General features: G+C 48.6%; 1 protein-coding gene across 2 annotated transcripts in view; it reads left to right on the top strand.

Moving 5' to 3' along the window:
• Positions 1-21,280, top strand: part of WDR11 (WD repeat domain 11) — a 646,314-nt gene that overhangs the window by 187,853 nt on the left and 437,181 nt on the right. For both annotated transcript variants that reach the window (XM_069239226.1, XM_069239227.1), the window contains exon 10: positions 11,653-11,832. In XM_069239226.1, coding sequence (XP_069095327.1) covers positions 11,653-11,832 — 180 coding nt within the window. The remainder of the gene's footprint in view (positions 1-11,652; positions 11,833-21,280) is intronic.

Genomic DNA, 21,280 nt, shown 5'->3' with positions numbered 1-21,280 from the left:
TTCTAAGCGCAGATTCCTCACAATATTCCCCAGGCGTCGGACTGGATCTGTAAACTTTTCAGCAGTACCCAGTGAGCTGACAAGTGGCAACATGTGGCTCCTTGCTGATGTTGTTCTGCTCCTGCGGTGACATACAGAGCTGCATATGAGCGCTACTGATGCAAGCTGACTTCACTTCTTTTCTTTCCATGATAGCAGACACTGATCTTAAGTAGCCATAGTCTATGATCGAGTCAATACAGTCTACAAATTATTACCAAAATGATTACCAAATTGAGCAAGGGAAATGTCACCCCCTAAAACTACAGGGTTTAGGCCCTGTAGGTACTGTCACAAGCACATGTCTGTGCTGATTCCCATTGGGTATGTCTTTGTTGGTTGTGGTCAAAACAAAACTCCAAGGCCTGCGGTGACTGCGCCCAGGTGAACCCGACGGTCATACAGGATTGTGAGACAAAGCTTTTCATTGCCAAACACTGAAACACTCCAGTCCGTAACCGTTTGAGAGGAACATCCTGTTCCTGCTTTTGTTCTCAAAGTCGTTCCCACTACAGATCTTTGTTGCAGTCGAAGCTATCATTTAAGAGGAAAAAAATGCTCAAGAAGCCCAAGCCGGACTCATCCCCATTCCTGCCACTCTTGAACTCCTGACTAGGCACAAGGGCATAAATGTGACTCTCAGTCTCGGTCGAGAAATAAATCTCTTTTGAAGTAGATTCCTACTTTTTTCATGAGACAACCTGAACTTCTGGTACAATTGGAGACACAGCCGCAGATGTTCACAAGGCCGTGATGCATCACTTTGGCAACCTACCAGCTCCCTCTCGAGTGTCCCAAGGAACTGCCAGGACCTCTAACTGGAATCTCTTGGCAGGTCTGCTCTTGTCTTCAGCTGTAACCTCCAAAGCTGCTAGGGGTTCTGCACTGGCGGTCCCAACGCCAGCCTGTATGCTGGATCCCCATGCATTGTCACCAATACCAGTGCCGTTGATGATAGAGGAAAAAGCACAGCTGATTGTACTCTCCGTCTCTGAGCTGATCTCATCTCTACCTTAGCTGAGACTGTGCCCTGAATCTTCCTGGAAACAGCCTTTTAGCAACTCATCAGACTCTAACACGTTACCTCAGGTTCTCCATAAACTTTTTGGGATGGATTCAGGCAGCAACCTATATGATATTGGGGACAACTTAGTACCTCACTTTAATGACAATAACTGGTACGAGGAACAACAAGATGCCAGTGGTTGAGGCATTTCTCAAGATGTTGGCTTGTTCTCACCCTATGGGCCTGCCATTGAAGAAAATGCTTCCTTCACTGTGGTGATGATGAGGGTGTCTGAGGTCCTTGACTGCTAACTACCAACAATGGAGGCGAAAATAAATGTTTTCACTGAGGTCCTACAACTGGGCAGACACACTCACACAATACCCTTCTGCTTTTTAATGTGGCCCTGACACATACCCTGCTTAGGGCATGGACAAAACCATTTTCCTGTCCTCTGGTAAACAGGCAAATAGCTTGGCAGTATCACTCTGCTCCAGATGACGCGACCTTCTTGACACAACATCCAGCACCGCAAAGCCTTGTGGCTCACTCATCCACCAACAGGATGAATCAAATCATTTCCCCACCACTCGCCTGGACCATGAATCCAAGCGCATCAAAAGATTTGACAAGTTCATGTTCTTATCTGCTATCCTTGGCCTGCACTCGGTCAAAGTCAGCTGCTTGCTTAACCTCATCTGATAGAGACTTCTAGCTGCAGCTTCCTTACCTTAGAATTCTCTGGCGTCAGCTTCGAATCCGGAGTTTTTTCTGAGCAGTACCCTGCGCGCGCGCCGTCGGACGGTGTCGTTCGGATCCGCGTGCACGGCCAGCTCCGCGTGCGTCGTTGGAGCCGTCTATGACATCACGGTTGTCTATATAGACGCCGTCTCGGCGCGCGTACGTCAGTTCTTTTCCTTCCGCGCCGGTTAAGCGCAGTTTTGGAAAGAGCTACCCTGCTTCGACGGTTTGTCGACGTTTTTTTTGGCTGTTTGGAGTCATGTCTTCGAGAACGACAGGATTCAAGCTGTGTGGTGCGTGTCATCGCACCATGTCGGTGACGGATCCGCACCGAGTTTGTCTCTGGGCCCTGGACAAGTTCCACGATTCCACCTCGTGCTCCGATTGTCGGGCCATGGCGCCGAAGGCCTTGAGGGAGAGATCCCTTAAGCTTCTTGCGGCCCGACATTCGTCTTCGGTCGGCGCGACTCCGCGGAGGTCACGGTCTCGCAGTAGGAGGAGGTCGTGGCACCGCTCCTGGAGCCCCAAGTCCTCTTCCTCGCATTCGAGGTAATCGGAAGGTAAGAGGCACAAGAAGAAGAAGAAGAAGTCCAAGCGGACTTTGTGTTCGCCATGCCCGTCGACCGACGAGGCGTCTAGGGAACGTCGACGTTCCGAGCGCGGTTCTGCGGAGCCTTCACCAGGGTCGAATCCGCGTCTTCCCCCCTTTCCGGGGACCGGATTGACCCCCGCTCAAATAAAATAATTCTACGAGGCCATGCATCTCGTCTTTGAGCGGGCTGTACCCTCTGGTGGGTCTTCGGGCCCCGCAGGTCAGCAGGGGCCCCTTCGGATTTGACGCCGGCAGCTTCGGCCGCGGCGCCGTTGGGGACCTCAGGATCCGATAGCAGATCTGGACTGGCGCCGGTCTCTCACAGTCGACCTCCTTCGGCGCCGGGTCCGACGTCGACGATTCCGCCACTGGCGCCCACCGGTGGCAGCCCCATCCTTATTCCGGATGATCCGGAGCGACGTCGTACGACGTCGACTCCGACGGAGCCAATTCGGCCCAGATCATTGTCTGAGCATTATTTGGAACAGCCAGACGCAGGAGAGGAATGGGAGGGGTCTGAGGACCCTTTAGAATCAGGATTGCAACAGGACTGGTATGAGGATCTAGGGGAGGCCAGTGGACTGGACACATCTCCAGATACTGGTATGCTCTCTCCTCCTAATGTGGCTACGGAGGAGGGTGCTTCTTTCGCTATGGTGGTGCGTAGGGCAGCTGAGGTCTTGGACCTAGATTTGCCTACGGTGCCAGTCAGGACGAATATCCTGACAGAAGTGCTTCAGCCGGGGGTGTCAACATCGGAGCCGTTGTTGCCCTTCAATGAGGCTCTTACAGACGTCCTTCTGGGTACGTAGTCCAAACCCAGCACAGGGGCTCCTGTGAATAGGACGGTCGGCTGCCGCCGCCATAGACCCACTCCCAGCGACCCTAGTTTCCTGACACAACACCCCACTCCTGAGAGCTTGGTTGTCCAAGCTTCTACTTCCCGTGGTGCCTTCCCTTCCCCCGGATAGGGAATCCAAGAGGCTGGATCAGCTTGGGAAGAAAATGTTTTCTTCCTCCAGCCTGGCATTGAGGTCTGTAAACACCTCTTGCCTATTGGGCCGTTATTTCCATACTTTAACGGGTACCGTGGCGCAAGTGCTGCCCCAGGTCCCGGAGGGCGTACGGGACACTCTCACCCAGGCTGTAAAGGATGGGAGAGATGCAGCCAAGTTTACAATCCGGTGTGGCTTGGACATGACCGACTCGCTGGGCAGAGCGATTTCCTCATCAGTGGCCCTACGTCGCCACGCCTGGCTAGGTTCTACTGGTTTTTCAGGGGATGTCCAGTCCAGCTTGATGGACATGCCCTTTGATGGCTCTCGCCTTTTTGGCGAAAAGGCATACTCTGCGCTTGAGAGGTTCAAGGATTCTCGAGCCACGGCCAGATCCTTGGGCCTTTCAGCTCCGGCACGACAGCAGTCTGTCTTTTGCCCCTTCCGAGGCTTCGGGAGGGGCGTGGTACCACGCCAGCCACAGTTTAGCCACCGTCCTCAGGCTTCACAGCATCCCGGAAGAGGACATGGTCGTGGTACCATCAGACCCAGAGGGTCTGGCCAGAGGTTGGCCGCCACACAGCCCCCCTCCACTGCGCCCAAGCCCTCCTAGTGTGGTTCTGTGGGATCACGTCCGTCCAGTTGGAGGGAGGATTCGTTTTCATCTCACTCACTGGCTTTCCATCATCACGGACAAGTGGGTCCTGCAGATCATACAGAAGGGCTATTCCCTTCCTTCCAGTCTTTCCCTCCTTCTATCCCTCCGACAAAGGAATGGCTGATGGAGGACCATCTAGCTTTGCTCCGCAAGGAAGTTACCGCTCTCTTGGCCAAGGGAGCCATAGAAAGAGTCCCGATATCAGAAGTAGGCAATGGTTGTTATTCCCGCTACTTTCTGATTCCCAAAAAGAACAAAGGCCTTCACCCTATTTTGGATTTAAGGGATGTCAATCTCTTCCTCAAGAAGGAGAAATTCTAGATGCTCACTCTTGCTCAGGTTTTGTCTGCCCTAGACCAAGGAGACTGGAGGGTAGCGTTGGATTTGCAGGATGCGTATTTCCATATTCCTATCCTGCCAAGCCACAGGCGTTACCTGCGGTTCAAGGTGGGCCATGAGCACTTTCAGTTTACCGTGCTTCCTTTCGGTCTCACCAGTGCCCCTCGGGTTTTTCACAAAGGTCATGGCGGTGGTGGCAGCTCATTTGCGCAGGTCAGGGATTTCAGTCTTCCCCTACCTGGACGATTGGCTGTTAAAGGCTCCTATGCCCCAGGCTCTCGTCACCCGCCTCCAGATAACGGCGGACCTCTTGCATTCGCTGGGGTTCACTATAAATGTGCCGAAGTCACACCTGACTCCCTCTCAGAAGCTCTCTTTCATCGGAGCTGTTCTGGACACATTGCAGTATCAGGCTTATCCTCCCGATCAGCGGGTTCAGGATATTCAGGTTATGATTCCGATGTTTCGGCCTCTATCCTGGATCTCGGTGAGACAGACTTTGAGGTTGCTGGGACTCATGGCTTCCTGCATCCTATTGGTCAAGCATGCCAGATGGCGCATGAGGGCTCTGCAGTGGGACCTGAAGTTCCAATGGGCACAGCATCAGGGAAATCTTACCGACGTGGTTCAGATCTTGGAGAGGACTGTGGAAGATCTGCAGTGGTGTGGTTAGTGAACTGCGAATGGTTCAAGGGCAGACCCCTCTCCCTTCCCCAACCAGATCTAACGGTAGTGACAGATGTATCACTTCTGGGATGGGGCGGCCATCTGGGGGGGGTGGAGATCAGAGGTCACTGGTCTCCGGTGGAATCTGGGCTTCACATCAACTTGTTGGAGCTTCGGGCGATCCAGCTAGCATTAAAATCATTTCTTCCTGTTGTGAAAGGGAAGGTGGTGCAGGTGTTCACGGACAACACTACCGCAATGTGGTACTGCAACAAGCAGGGCGGTGTGGGGTCGTGGACCCTTTGTCAAGAGGCTTTACGCCTCTGGACATGGCTGGAACAGCAGGGCATGACCCTGGTGGTTCAACACCTGGCAGGTTCTCTGAACGCTAGAGCAGACGAACTCAGCCGAAAATGCTTAGAGGATCACAAATGGTGTCCCCATCCGGAGGTGGCGCAAGGACTCTTTCAGCAGTGGGGAGAGCCTTGGTTAGATCTGTTCGCCTCCGCAGAGAACGTGCAATGTCAGCAGTTTTGCGCGTTGGAGTTTCCAAGGGGGCTATCGCTAGGTGACGCTTTTCGTCGCGAGTGGAGTTCAGGCCTCCTGTACGCTTTTCCGCCTATACCACTAGTAATCCTTGTGGCTCCAGATTGGGCACGGAGAGTTTGGTATCCAGAGCTTCTCAAAATGAGCATTGGTCCTCCAATCAGGCTGCCTCTTCAGGAGGATCTTCTGTCGCAGCAGTAGGGGAAGGTTCTCCACCCGAACCTGTCAACTCTGCGCCTTCATGCGTGGAGATTGAGCGGCGACAGTTGATGGTTTATGACCTCCCTCCCAAGGTCTGTGATGTCATTCTGGCAGCCAGGCGTCCCTCATCTAAGTCGATCTACGCCTGCCGTTGGAAACGTTTTGTTTCTTATTGTTCAGAGAGGTCTATTGATCCTCTTTCTTCTTCTCTGTCTAATATCCTTTTGTTTATTTTGTCTCTCGCCCAGCAGGGTTCCTCCTTGGGAACTCTTAAGGGCTATCTTGCAGCCTTATCAGCTTTTCTTCAGTTGCCTGATCAACCATCTCTGTTTAAATCACCTATAGTACAGAGGTTTTTGAAAGGGCTTGTACATCTGTTCCCGCCTGTACCTTTCGTTATGCCCCAGTGGGATCTTAATCTGGTTCTTACCTTCCTTATGTGTGCTCCTTTCGAGCCCTTGCATAACTTTCCTCTCCGGCTGCTCACTATTAAGACAGCCTTTTTGGTGGCAATTACATCTGCCAGGAGAGTGAGTGAGCTGCAGGCATTATCTTCTAAACCTCCTTATCTCATGATATATCCTGACAAGGTGGTATTAAGAACTCATGCCTCTTTCCTCCCCAAGGTGGTGACCCCTTTCCATCTGGGTCAACATATCACCCTGCCCACCTTCTTTGCACCACCGCATCCCTCTAAGGAAGAGGAGCGTCTCCATCGACTGGACCGAAAAAGAGCGTTATCGTTCTACCTTGACCGCACTAAAAAGTTCCGGGTGGACGACCAACTCTTTGTGGGGTACATTGGTGCAAAGAAGGGTCGGTCAGTACAGAAACGATCCATTTTGCGCTGGGTCGTTCTCTGTATAAAAATCTGCTACGCTTTGGCGAAGAAGCAGCCTCATGTGGGCTTGAGAGCTCATTCCACTAGGGGGAAAGCTGCTACCACTGCGTTAGCACGTGGCGTACCGGTGGTGGACATATGTCAGGCCGCAACGTGGGCTTCTTTGCACACGTTTGCGAAGCACTACTGCCTGGATAGCCAGGTGAGAAGAGAGGGGCATTTTGCCCGTTCTGTCTTGCAGGACTTCCTTATATAAAAAAATTAAAAATCTCCTTCAGACCCACCACCATGGGTTATAGCTTGGGTATCTATTCTAAGGTAAGGAAGCTGCAGCTAGAAGTCTCTATCAGATGAACAAGTTACTTACCTTCGGTAACGAGGTATCTGGTAGAGACTCTATCTAGCTGCAGATTCCTTACACCCGCCCACGCCTCCCCGCTCTGGGGAAATTTTTTCTCATGTGGATATGTGTATATATATGTATCTACGTGTAAATATGTATATTTTTTTATTTTGGCGACTTTTGCCTTTCTTACAGGCATGAAAGTGTTTTTACTCCAAACAGTCAAAGAAGTTAAAAGTGTATTGGTTGGTTCTTCCAGGACTCTGTGCTTCTGGCGCGGGAAGTTGTGGAAAAAAACTGAGGTACGCGCGCCGAGACGGCGCCTATATAGACAACCGTGACATCATAGACGGCTCCAACAACGCTGACGACGCACGCGGAGCTGGTCGACGCACGCGGATCCAAACGACGCCGTCAGACAGCGCGCGATCAGGGTACTGCTCAGAAAAAACTCCGGATTCGAAGCTGACGCCAGGGAATTCTAAGGTAAGGAATCTGCAGCTAGATAGAGTCTCTACCAGATACCTCGTTACCGAAGGTAAGTAACTTGTTCTTCTGACACACACCTTGGGACTCCATTGCACAGGTGTTGCATGCTGTCCTCGAAGACATGCGCTCTTCTCTTATAAAGGCCATCCAAGATTGCTGTGGTGAGGCCAAATTTGTCATTAAATATGGGCTAGACACTACTGTCTAGGTTGAACATTAGGCACTAGTATGCAACCCAGATGACACAACTGGATGAGGTCTACAGGCTTCTCCAGAGACATCCAGACTTCTCCCATGGGCATGCTCTTTTGGTGAAAAAGCATATTTGGTCCTCAAGCAGTTTAAAGATAGCAGGGCCACAGCTCGCTCTTTGGGTCTCACTGCTGCAACGTGAAAGTTCCACCAATAGTGTTGCCCCTTTTCGTGGCCATGTTAGGGCGTTACCAATACTGTCAGCCCCATCCTATGCAACCTGCCCAGCAGGCTCAAGAGACATTTTGAGACTGAGGAAATGGATCCCAGACAGTGTGTAATGGAGGGGGAAACATGTGGGCCAGTACCCTATCCCACTAGCTGCTACAGCTGGAAAACCGCTTTCATGTGTCCTTCCAGACAGAAAACCACCCTGTTGGAGGCAGTATCTGGAATTTTTTTCCTGAGTGGCATCTGTCACTGTGGACAGGTAGATCTAATGAATAGCTCATTGGAGCTACTCTCTACCATTTACTTCCACCGAGTTGCAGTTTCCACTACCCATAAGTCAGCTGACAGAGGGTCATCTCGTTTACAGTAGGAAGTGCAGGCCCTTTTGGCCAAAGGAGCCATAGAGACTGTCTTGGCTTCAGAAATTGTTCACTGGCCTCTACTCATTGTATTTTTAGTGCTGAAGAAAGATGGGAGCCTCTATCCTAGTCCAGATCTGCACCCTCTCAATTCCTTCCTACAATGAGACAAATTCAAGATACTCACCCTGGCTCAGATCTTGACCGCTCTAATTTAGAGGTTGGATGGCAGTGTTGGACCTGCAGGAGGCTTACTTCCACATCCTACATCCTGCAGGCCCACAGGCGCTATCTACTGTTCATGGTGGGGGAGGAGCATTTTCAGTTCATAATGCTCCTCTTTGGCCTCAGCTGTGACCCTCAGGTATTCACCAAAGTGATGATGGTGGTCACAGCTCATATACGGAGGTCAGGGGTCCTAGCCATCCCCTACCTTGACTACTGGCTGCTAAAGGTGGGCTCACCCCAGGCAGTTGTCATCCACCTCCAGACTATGGCAAACTTCGTAACATCATTGAGAAAGTTAGGAGGTTCCATATCAACGTGCTAAAGTCACACCTGACTTCTTTGCAGTCACTTACATTCATCAGAGCTATTCTGGATACAGTGCAGTTTTGTGACTTTCCTCCAGAGCAGGACATTCTGACTATGTTCCTGATGTTTCAGCCTTTGTCCTGGATCTCAGCGAGAGTGACTCTGAGGCTGCTGGGTCTCTTGCATTCTGCAGGGAAGCATGCCAGATGGCATGTGCAGGCTCTGCAGTGGGATCTGAAGCCCCAGTGGGCACAGCACCAGGAATATCTGTCTGATTTTGTCTAGATTTCTAAGAAGACTGCAAGAATCCTGCAGTGGTGGTTGCTGGACTGCAATTGGGTCAGCAAAAGTCCCCTCTTCTTACCCCAAACCCAAACTGACAGTGGTGATGGGTGCATTTCTTCTGGATTGAGGAGACCATATGCTAGAAGTGGAGATCGGAGATATCTGATCTCCGACAGAGGTCTGGCTCAGTATTAGGCTACTGGAGCTGCCAGACACTCAGCATTAAAAACCTTCTTGCCATCCATCAAAAGGAGGCTGGTACAAGTGCTGACGGACAACACCATGACATGTGACATTGCAACAAGCAGTGTGGGTGGGGTCGTGGACTCTGTGTCGGGGGGCACTAGAGCTCTGCATGTGGCTGTATCCCCTGGACCAGGGGATTTTCCTTGAAGCTCGCCACCTGGTGGGATCTTTAAACACCAGCGTGGACGAACACAGCCATGGACGCCTAGTGGATCACGAATATCCACTTCACATAGATGTGGTACATGGTATCTTCCACAAACAGGAAAAACCCTGACTGTGTTTTCGCTATTGGAGAGAATGTGCAGTGTCATCATTTTTGCGCATATTTAGAGTTGTCAACCCTGATATCTCTCGGAAATGCGTTCCGCTTACAGAGGAGCTCGGGATTCCCATACACCTTCCTGCTACTACCTCTCCTGCCCCAAACTCTGAAGAAGATCAGGAGCGACCAGGCCCAAGTCATCGTAGTGGCACTGAACCCGGCCAGGAGAGTGTGATACATGGAACTCCTAGGTGTGGGCATTTGTCCTATGATCAGGATGCCACTGTGGTAGGATCTTCTGCCAAAGCAGCAGGGCAGGGTCCTGCAACTGTCCTGAACAGTCTTCATCTCCACATGTGGAGAATGAGCTGTTGCATTTGACTACATATGACCTCCATACTAAAGTAATTGATGTCATTTTCGCAGTCAGGCGCCCCTCCTCGAAATCAGTCTACGTCTGGCATTTGGACAGGTTTGTAGCTTGATGTAATTCTCAGCAGTTTACCCACTTCAGGCTAAGCTATTTGAAGCATTGCTTTTTCTGTTGTCCTAAGCCCAGAAAATAATTGCCTTGGGCACAGATAAAAGTTATTTGTCTGCTTTTTCGTTTTATTTTAGATAGCCAGATCAGGACATTTTCTTTAAATCATCTTTCATCGTGCCCCAGTGGGGCCTGAATTTAATCCTCACATTCCTAATGTGAACTCCCTTTAAACCACTGCATAGCTGTCCATAGCAGCTTCTCACTCTTAAGATCGTTTTCCTTATCACCATAACATTGTGCAGTGTGTGAGTGAGTTAAAAGGCCTTGCTGTCAACCCACTGTAAATGGCTTTATCTCTGAACAAGTTGGTGTTATGAACACAACCTTTTTTTCTTCCAAAAGTGGTCACTCCTTTCCATATCAGGCAAGACATCACCCTCCTCTCTTTCTTCGCTGCACCAAATCCACTTTAAAGAGGAAGAGAGACTGCATGGGTTGAATCCTAGAAGAGTCCTCAGCTTTTACTTTGATCATAACAAAACTGATTGTGTGCTCTTTGTTGTATGTGTTTAAGTTAAGAAGGGTGAAGCAGTGTAGAAAAGGTCTATCGCTCACTGCATAGTTTCCTGCATCACACTCTGCTATGCATTGACTAAGAAGAGACCGCCAGAAGATTTGCAGGCTCATTCCACCGGAACCCAAGCTGCTAATACTGCGTTGGAACTTGTAGTGTCGGTTCTGGACATCTGTCAGGATACTACATGGATGTCACTTCATACGTTTATAAAGTACTACTGCCAGGAATGCCCATGTCCATAGAGAAAGGCAACTTTCACGTGCAGTCCTACGGGACCTCCTGGTCTGAGCCAGTTCACAGACCCACCACATGGAGGTCCTGCTTTGGTTCCATATTCAAAAGGTGGGGATTCTGCGATTCAAATTATTTCTCAGAAGAATAAATCAATTATCTTTGACAATGCTCTTTCTGGTGAATACTGTATATAGCTGCAGATTTTTTGCCGGTGAATACTCTATATAACCACAAATCATTCACCGGCCTTCCCCTCTTCCTCGTGCTGTGAACTGGGCACTTTTTCCATCTATTAAGGTTTAGAATCTAAAGATCTTCACACTGGTTAAAGCCAATCTGCTGTTGGGCTTTGCATCTGGGGGCACAGATATCCTAGAAAACAACTGATGTCAGTGCAGACAGGTGACAGTGAAATGCAGCTGCGCGAGTCATTTCTGGAGCGCAGCGACCCCGCTGTGGAGTTACATTGTGCCACTTGTCAGCATGTGGGGTACTGCTGCAAGGTTTCCTGTTGCATTCTTTGATCTCTGAAGATGCTTAGGCAACTGCTTCACCTGAAGTAATTTGTAAGTTGTCTAGCGAGAAAAATGGTCTTCTGTCAAGAATGTTGTCTTTCTCAGAAAGCTGCATATAAGCACATGGACCATTTACTGCAGAGAGAGGCAAAGTGCTTGGGTTTAGAATCAGCAAAAATGTAGTATTAGGATTGTGGTTTCTGTATTAACAGAGGCATGTGTCTCAAGTGGTGTAAGACCTTTCAAAATAACTGTTATCTCTTCTTTTTTACAGCGGGGCAGAGCACACAGGCAGGCGATGAGCATCACAAGCTACCTCTCATGCCAGAAGTGCACCTGAAGTTTCTTCTAACTGGTCTTCTGTCTGGACTACCTTTACCAAACTTTGTTGTGCGCATGTGCCCTCCACTAACCACAAAGAATCTCAAACAGTACCAGCCTCTGGTGGCTATCGGTAAGTCTGCAAGGCAGAGGAATGCAAGGTTCCATGTGCTGACAAGCACTTTCTAGTTCTGTGATAAAGGGTAGAACTTGGGACAACTTGAGTGAGGATGATTAAGCAAAAACTTTAAATAGGTCTAGATTAAAAAGTATTGTAAAAAGAGAAAGCAACTGGTAGATAAGGAGAAAGTTATTGGGTATTCAGGGTAGACCAGTCCAAATGAAAGGCATTGGTTAATGGAACGTTGATGAATTTCTGTCCACTCTATGCACCTAGTTATATTTTAGGGCGTGTTTCTAAGCGCCATAGTTAGTCAATCGCTGATTTGTAAACACAGTGTACTATACTGAAGAACACAATGACTTCTGAAGATCACACTGATGGAACCATCTTCATCTGCCTTGTTGTGCTAGTAGCCAAAGAATCTTGGTAATGGAGCCAACTTGAATTTTACAGGTAGTGTCAATATTATCCTATTAGGCCTTCCCTGTGCTCTCAATGAGACTACTGAAAGAAAAGAAATAGGATTCACTCTGTGCTTAAGTAAAACATATTGTTTTGTATTTCGGATACTTTTTTAATCTGGTCAGGATTTCTATACTTCCTGTAGATGACAAAGAAGTTTACAGGCAGGGGTGGCTGGTACCATTTAAAAATGGTGGGGTGAGTGAAGTGCCCCACCACTGCCCCAAATATAAAAAGAAAAACACCCATTCCCTCCAAAAGCCCAAAGTAAACCACCTCTCCCTCCAAAAGCCCAAAATAAAATACCTCCTCCCTCCAAAAGTCCAAATAAAAACATACTACAAAATAAAACACTACTACTACACTTAAATGCATTACACACTTACATGCGTTATACATTTGAAATAAAATAAAATAAAATGGCACTTACCCACTTGCTGTGCCTCTTCCTCGTGTTCTTCTGCTGTTTCTGCTGTCCAATAGAAGAAGAGCTCCTCTAACCAATCCAGACACTGCTCCCATGCTGTTAAATGAGAGAAGCACCTGGATTGGTTGGAGCGGGCTGGCTGGATGCTCTTCCAGGCCCTGGAGGCCTGTGCTTGATCTCTTAAGACAGCTGAGTGGAGAGCTTCAAACTGCTCATGTCACTTTGGCCGGTGCAAAACAGACAGACAAAGTGATATGCACATTTTGGAGTATCCACTCAGCCCTGCTTCTGTCCTCTGCTGCCAGCCGGCGGCAGAGGACACACCCAGCATGTCTCTGGGCTGGTGGTGCTGTAGTGCGCACTGCGCCGGTAAAAGTTAAATGGTAATTAAATATTTTAATTGTCATGTTATTTTTGCTTACGTAGCTCGCTGCAGATGGGGGCTTACCCTCGAGAAGAAACAGACGCTGTTTACAGGTTCCTGTTTGAGCAGCATAATGTTCGTTGGCTAGTACAAAAACATTACATTGTTACTCAGATGGATTTTGTAGTTTGATCAGTGGTATCCAACTTGTGGTCCGGGGACCCTTGGCGGTCCTCAAAGCCTCCTCAGGGGTCCGCAACTGCCTAGAAAATTAAAAATTATTAACAGATTAACAAAGTGTATATAAATAAAGTGGCTAAATGTACAATTAAAATTTTAACACATGCTGTAAATGGCAAGGAATTTGAAATTGGAGGCTAAAGTTAAATTAGTATCCTCAGATTGATTCATGGGAGCAGTAAAGGTGCATCAAACAGAATATAGTTAAATTTAGAAAAGCTGCAACCTTTCTATTAAAAGTACATTTTTTATTGTTTTTATTTATAATTGTTTGCAAATTAGATAAAATATGCTGCCATTTGTGTATGTGTGTGATGAATGCTTGTTTCTGTATTTTATGTGCATTGTTTTGCGGTTCCCATCATCGACAGTGTTTAGTTCAAGGACCCCAGTTTCTGGTATTGGCTTAGTGGACTCCAGTAATGATTCAGTGGGGGTCCCTGGTTTCCGGTAATGATAAAGTGGGGGTCCACAGAACTCAAAAGATTGGGAACCACTACCACTAGGTTAGATAGTTTGTGGTGTTGAAACAGTAGTGTATGGGGTGTTAGAGAAGATCTTGCCATGCTCTCCTGCCACACCCTACTGGCATTAACCACCATCTACTGACTATGGAGTATGGATACTAACATATTGGAAAATCAAGAATGTTTATGATGGCAGAACGCTTTACCTATAGATTTAGCTTGTATTCCTGTTGTAATATCTAGCTGAAATGCAAGAATACTCGTGGGCTGGAACCATTCCAAAGGTGTTAAATGTTGAGGCCAGGGCATGGGTGATTACATGTTATTTTTTCCATCTGCCCCTAGAACTGAATACTAACAGATTCAAAAAGTGGTACATAGAATGCTTGAATTAGTACCAGCCACTGATATTTAATTGAGCCACAACCCAGTGCATCACTATTTTGCACACCATGCCACCTCAGTTTGGACCCAGCCATATGCAAATCAATCTTGATTCTGCTCCATCGAGAAAAGTCCAACCTGAACTGCCAAGCCATTTCCTCACTGAACTGGAACACAAGCAAACTGAGGTGATATGGTGTGCAAGATCACAATGGATTGGGATGCTGCCCTAATAATTAACAGTGGCTGTGATTAATTCAAGGATTCCACCCATTACTTTTTTGTATACCTAGAACAGAATACGGCATGACAGTCAAGCAAAGAACTAAATGAATGTTTCTGATGGATACAACTACCTGTGGATTCCTCACCTATTGAATACTCCCATTGCGCCAGCATTCAACGGAAATCTTCTTCCTAGCTTCTGCACGTCGACGAGGATGTCACAATTGCCCACGCGACGCCATCTGACGTCATACAGGCAATAAGAGGTACTCGCCGACGTCAGTTCCCTTTTTTCCGTGCCATTCGAAACGGTTATCTTCGAGGGAGCTACTGTTGCTGCTCGACGTAGTTACAGTGTCTTTTTGGCTATTTTTTGCTTTGAGACATTACAGTTTGCAAAGAAAGTCAGGATTCAAGCCCTGCCGAGAGTGCGGAGGCAAAATGTCGGTTACGGACCCACATTCTGACTGTTTGTGGGTCTTAGTTCCGACCACGACGTTGACAAGTGCGATTCTTGTCAACGTATGAATCCAAAGGCCTTGAAAGAACGTGAGGCCAAACTTTTTCTTGCGAAGTCAAAGAAGAAGGAGAAAAGACATCACCGAAAGTCGTCTTCACCAAAGTCGCATCGGCGTCGTCGAGAATCTTGACGCCGGTCGAGTAAGGAGAGGTCTCGATCGAGGTCACCATCGACTCGACGTCGAAAGACTTTGGAAGTTAGTCCCACCGTCTCTCCCCAGCCACCGACACCGTTACCATCTCCGACTTCACCAATGTCACTGGTTAATCCTCTTTCGGTGTTCGAGGTTCCACAGCCTCAGGTGTTTTCTCCGTCCATGCAGACGTCGGGACTGGCGTCGATGTCGCCTCCGAACCAGGCACCTCAGTACCCGGCTTTTCCGGCCCCTGGAGCCGATAGTACCGCATTCTTGAATGCAATGTTCTCCATCTTCCAACAGATGGCTCCAGGTGGTGGACCGGCTGGTCCGTCAGGCCCTTTGGCCTTCAACATGGGTGCTCCGGCTCCACTTCGACTGGCACCCTTTATGCCCTTTCTTCCCTTGGGAAACGTGGGTTCGACGCCGGTATCGGTGCCTGTGGCTTCGGCTCCTGTGGCTTCAGTGTCTCAGCCAGCGACGCCGACTAGACCTCCACCGACTCCGGAACAGTCTTCAGTCCGTCCTGCTCCACGTTCGGCGCCGAAGAAAACCTTGGCGCCGTTAGATCCGGCGTCTCACGGATCCGAGGATCGGCGTCAAGCTTCGACATCTGCTGACGCCATGTTGACGCCGAGGATAGAGGAGAGAATGCATTCGAGGAGGCTTGCTCTTCGCCTCCTTGAAGAGCAAGAATACCGGAGACAGGCATTGGAGGAAGGGGAGATTGAGGACTCTCGTGAAGGTCTCCATGGCTTGGACACTGCTAGTGGTCTGGACACCTCTCCTGAATGGGACTTGTCATCACCTGGGGAGTACACAGAGGAGGCCGCGACTTTTCATTCAGTCATTAGAAAGGCAGCTGACTTTTTGGACCTCCCTTTGTCGGTGTCTGAGACCAAGCCAAACATCTTGACAGAAGTGTTGCACCCTGCCTCAACAACTGCAGAGCCACTTTTGCCTTTTAATGAGGCACTACTGGACCCCATTATGGAAGTCTGGAAAAAGCCGGTGTCATCTTCGGCGGTGAATAGATCTGTGGCTCGGAGATATCGGGTGGCACCGGCTGACCCAGGCTTTCTTTCCAGGCATCCAACACCTGAAAGCCTAGTGGTTCAGGCTTCTTGCTCAGCTCGATCTGCTCCTGGGTCCTTTCCAGCTGTGCCCTCGGATAGAGACTCTAAAAAGATGGACATGTCATCAAAGAAGGTTTTCTCGTCATGTAGCATGGCTTTGAAATACACCAATGCTACGTGCATCTTAGGGAGATATATTTACGCCCTGATGGACGAGATTAAGTCGACGCACACTGAGGTTCCTCAAGAATTATTGAGCCTGGTTTCTGATGCTCAAGCAGCAGCAACCCAGGTTATTCAATCTAGGTTGGAAACATCCGACTCTGTTGCTAGAGCTATGGGTACTGCTGTGGCTACGAGGAGGCAGGCCTGGCTTCGTAGCTCTGGTTTTTCCTCTGATGTACAATCGACCCTCTTGGACCTTCCTTTTGATGGCGACAAGCTTTTCGGCACCAAGGCGGATTTGGCTTTAGAAAGGTTCAAGGAGAGTAGGGCCACTGCCAAGTCGTTGGGCTTGCAAGCCTCTTCTTCTGCTTCCCCAGATTTTTTAGGAGGTTTCGAGGATTTGGTCGTGGTTCCTCCTCCTTTCGAGGAAAATTCCAGCAACCCACCTCTGCTCTCTCCTATAGATATTTCAGAGGGAGGGGTAGGGTCCGCACCAGGGGAGCCACTCAGTAGCACTCTGCCTCTTCCTCTTCCTCTGGAGGGGTGCAGCATGGAAAGCAGCCTTAGGCTTCCGCCAATTCCTTCTCACTCCACTCCTGTAGGGGGGAGGTTACTGAATTTTCTCCACAAGTGGGAGGTCATAACATCGGACTCCTGGGTTACCAGCATTGTGGGGAAAGGCTATGCCCTACCCTTTCGGGAGTTTCCTCCCCCCATCCCGCCCGTCCCTCCTACTGTTCAGAAGAACACCTCCTGTTACTAGAACAGGAGGTTCAAGTCCTCCTTTCAAAGGGTGCGGTGGAGTTGGTTCCAGAGCAGGAAAGGGGTCAGGGTTGTTACTCGAGATACTTCCTGATCCCCAAGAAGGATGGTTGATTGAGGCCAATCCTGAACCTGAGGATCTTGAATTGGTTCCTCAAACAGGAGAAGTTCAAGATGCTGACCCTAGCTCAGGTGCTTTTGGCGCTGAACGATGGAGATTGGATGGTGTCTGTCGACTTGCAGGATGCTTACTTTCATATCCCGATACTCAAGTCGCACAGGAGGTATCTCCGGTTTGTGGTGGGGTCGCAGCACTATCAGTTTGCGGTCCTCCCATTTGGTCTTACTTCAGCACCCCGAGTCTTCACAAAGGTGATGTCGGTGGTTGCGGCGGAGCTCAGAAGGAAGGGGATAGCAGTTTTTCCTTATCTGGACGACTGGTTGATCAAAGCCAAGTCTCCGGAGCTCGTGCTGCATCACCTTCAGTCGACAACCCAGTTGTTGTTCGACCTGGGTTTTTCAGTGAATGTACCCAAATCTCACCTAGAGCCCTCTCAGCGCCTCCTGTTCATAGGGGCAGTACTGGATACAACGTTGAGTCGCGCCTTTCCTCCGTCTCAGCGGATTCAAGACATTCAGGTGTGGTTCCAATGTTCCAAAGTGGAGCTTTCATTCCGGTCCTCAAGGTCCTACGCCTGCTCGGTCTGTTTGCTTCTTGCATTCTGCTGGTCACACACGCTCGCTGGCACATGAGAGCTCTTCAGTGGTGCCTCCGGAAGCAGTGGTCTCAACACAAAGGGGATCTCGAAAGATCAGTGAGGATCTCCGGGGACGCTGCTGCGGATTTAAAATGGTGGATTGCGGACGGCAATCTTTCCCAAGGAAGCCCGTTCTCGCAACCTCCGCCGGTGACCACAGTAATAACGGATGCTTCCACTCTAGGGTGGGGAGCTCATCTGGGGGACCTGGAGATCAAAGGTCTTTGGTCTCCAGTAGAACAGATGTTTCATATAAATCTGTTGGAGTTGCGGGCTGTACGTCTTGCACTCAAGGCCTTCCTCCCGTCCCTTCGCGGTCAGTCGGTTCAGGTCTATATAAACAAGCAGGGAGGAGTAGGGTCGTACCTTCTCTGCAGAGAAGCTCTACAGCTTTGGTCCTGGGCAAAGGACCATCAGATTTGTTTGGTAGCAAATCATCTGGCCGGAGTCTTGAACGTGCGTGCGGATTCTCTTAGTCGCCGTTTCTCGACCGATCATGAGTGGCGACTCCATCCAGATCAAGTCTGTCTAATCTTCCAGATGTGGGGGTTTCCTCGGATAGATCTGTTTGCCACCCGGGAGAATTCGCACTGCCCGTTATTCTGCAGCCTCCAGTATCCGGTACAAGGAGCGTTGGGGGACGCGTTTCAGATGACCTGGTGCGACCAGTTGCTTTACGCGTTTCATCCCATACCCTTAATTCCTCGAGTTCTGAGGAAAATTTGTCTAGACTGGGCCCAAGTCATCTTAATAGCTCCGGATTGGCCAAGGAGGGTGTGGTACTCGGACCTTCTCCAACTCTCACTGTGCCCTCTGCTCCGTCTCCCTCTCAGGGCAGACCTCCTCTCGCAATCTCAGGGGCAGGTTTTACACCCCCACCTCCAGAGCCTGCACCTTCATGCCTGGAGATTGAACAGGGCAATCTGAGTTCCTTTTCTCTCCCGCCTGATGTAGTGGATGTTATCTTATCAGCCAGGCGACACTCCACTAAATCTATCTACGCTAATAGGTGGGCTAAATTTGTGATTTGGTGTGGAGAGAGGCAAATTGATCCCTTACGTGCTCACTTATCAGATATCTTGTCTTTTGCATTGTCTCTGGCACAGAGGGTCTGTGCAGTGGCTACGGTTAAGGGATACTTATCTGCCCTGTCAGCCTTTCTATGTCTTCCAGACCAGCCTTCTCTATTCAAATCCCCTATAGTACTTAGATTTTTGAAAGGTATTATTAATAAACTTCCTCCCACTCCTTTCATTATGCCTCAGTGGGATTTAAACTTGGTTCTGACTTTTCTTATGGGTTCCCCGTTTGAGCCTATGCATTCTTGCCCCTTAAGGTTATTGGTCCTAAAGACGGTTTTCCTGGTTGCAATTACTTCTGCAAGGAGAGTGAGTGAGCTGCAGGCTCTATCTGTAAAACCCCCTTACACATCTTTTTATGGGGATAAGGTGGTGTTGAGGACCAAGGCTGCTTTCCTACCGAAGGTTGTTTCACCCTTTCATATGGCCCAAACGATTACTCTTTCCACGTTTTATCCTCCGCCTCATCCTTCAAAAGAAGAAGAGAGACTACACCGCTTAGACCCAAGAAGAGCGCTAAGCTTTTATGTGGACAGAACAAAGGATTTCAGGCTGGAGGATCAGCTCTTCATCGGGTACGTGGGAAAGAGGAGAGGAAAGGCAGTCCACAAGAGAACACACTCCAGGTGGGTCATTCTTTGCATTAAAATGTGTTACTCTTTAGCAAAGAAAGTACCCCCTGATGGTATAAGAGCTCATTCCACCAGAGCTAAGTCGGCCTCTTCGGCCTTGGCTAGAGGTGTTCCTGTGGTTGACATCTGCAAGGCCGCAACCTGGTCATCCCTCCACACTTTTGCGAAGCATTACTGCTTGGACTCTGAGGTTAGGAGGGATGGCCATTTTGCACGGTCAGTGCTGCAGGATTTCTTGGTTTGACCATTCAGGCACCCACCACCGAGTGCGGTTGGGACTCTATTCAATAGGTGAGGAATCCACAGGTAGTTGTATCCATTAGAAGAACGAGTTACTTACCTTCGGTAACGACTTTTCTGGTGGATATATTAGCTACCTGTGGATTCCTCACGGTCCCACCCGCCTCCCCGTTGCCTGTCTGGTCTAACCAAGTTGTTCTTGGGTGTGCTCCTCTTGGTTTTTGAGGACTTGTACATATACTGTATATATGTATATATATATAATTAGTCGTGTATTCATTTGTTTATTAAAAAAAAAAAAAAAAATCTTGAAATGATGTATTTATTTTGAATGTCATTAAATATTGCTATTTGTTCATTTATCTCAATGGCCTATTATTCTCAGGCACGTAAAAAATGTTGGTACTGACGTCGGCGAGGACCTCTTATTGCCTGTATGACGTCAGATGGCGTTGCGTGGGCAATTGTGACGTCCTCGTTGACGTGCAGAAGCTAGGAAGAAGATTTCCGTCGAATGCTGGCGCAATGGGAGTATTCAATAGGTTAGGAATCCACAGGTAGCTAATGTATCCACCAGAAAAGTCGTTACTGAAGGTAAGTAACTCGTTCTTCTCAAGCTTGAGGTATGACACGTGTTGAAAACTACCATTCACTTTCAGTGTTCAGCATGGATGGTTTGACTTTATTTGTGCATACTCTGGCATTTCGCATAAGGTTCATCATAAGGTTGCAAGAGAGTTAGAAAGGAATGGAGTGGATGCTATTTTATGGTGTCAGTTTTGGCAACTGAGGTCAAAAGTATGATCTCTGAATTCATGTCCTTTGCATGCACAGGACAACTGACGCAAGATAGAGTTCTTACTAACCCAAACATTTAATACATTGTCTTTGAAAGCACTAATCTTGGGTTAGGGTGTGTAGGGATGGTATTTGTTTACTCTCTGCTGTCCTTGGTAGGAAGTGGTGTCCAATGTCTGAGACCTTCATCCACGACAGGGCACTAGTGCTCTCTGCCACATGGTAATTCCTAGCAAGTTGTTTAAAATCGTGTCAACCTTCATATAACCCTACCTGTTTAATCTACAGTAAACGTCTCTTAAATTATGATTTCATATGTTTCTGAGGCTAAATAGATACTGAACGTACGTAAGGACTTGTAGGACTACGTTCCTTTCATTTCATGCTGCAATGCCATATACTTGATGTAGTCTCCATCTCTTGTCTTTTCAATTTGCATACAGTATACTCCATGGAATGTAGACACTGAATGCAGAACTTGACAACCAAGTCTAGTCAGTCTGACTTTTCTCCTATCTGTTGCAATGCCACACCCACTGGAAAGAATAAGTTGTGTAACTTCAAGAAGTCTTTTGACTTTTTGTAATGTCCATCAGACTCACCTTGAGAATCAGGATAGAAATGGGTAAAAGAGAGAGCATTCATGAGATAGGATATGCAACTCCAGTAAACTTCTGTTGTAAATATGCTATAAAAAGGGTTGCATCTTTTTGGGTGTGTGG

The sequence above is a fragment of the Pleurodeles waltl genome, chromosome 6 (assembly GCF_031143425.1).
Source record: "Pleurodeles waltl isolate 20211129_DDA chromosome 6, aPleWal1.hap1.20221129, whole genome shotgun sequence".
Lineage (NCBI taxonomy): Eukaryota > Metazoa > Chordata > Amphibia > Caudata > Salamandridae > Pleurodeles > Pleurodeles waltl.
This window is presented reverse-complemented; position numbering and strand designations above follow the sequence as displayed.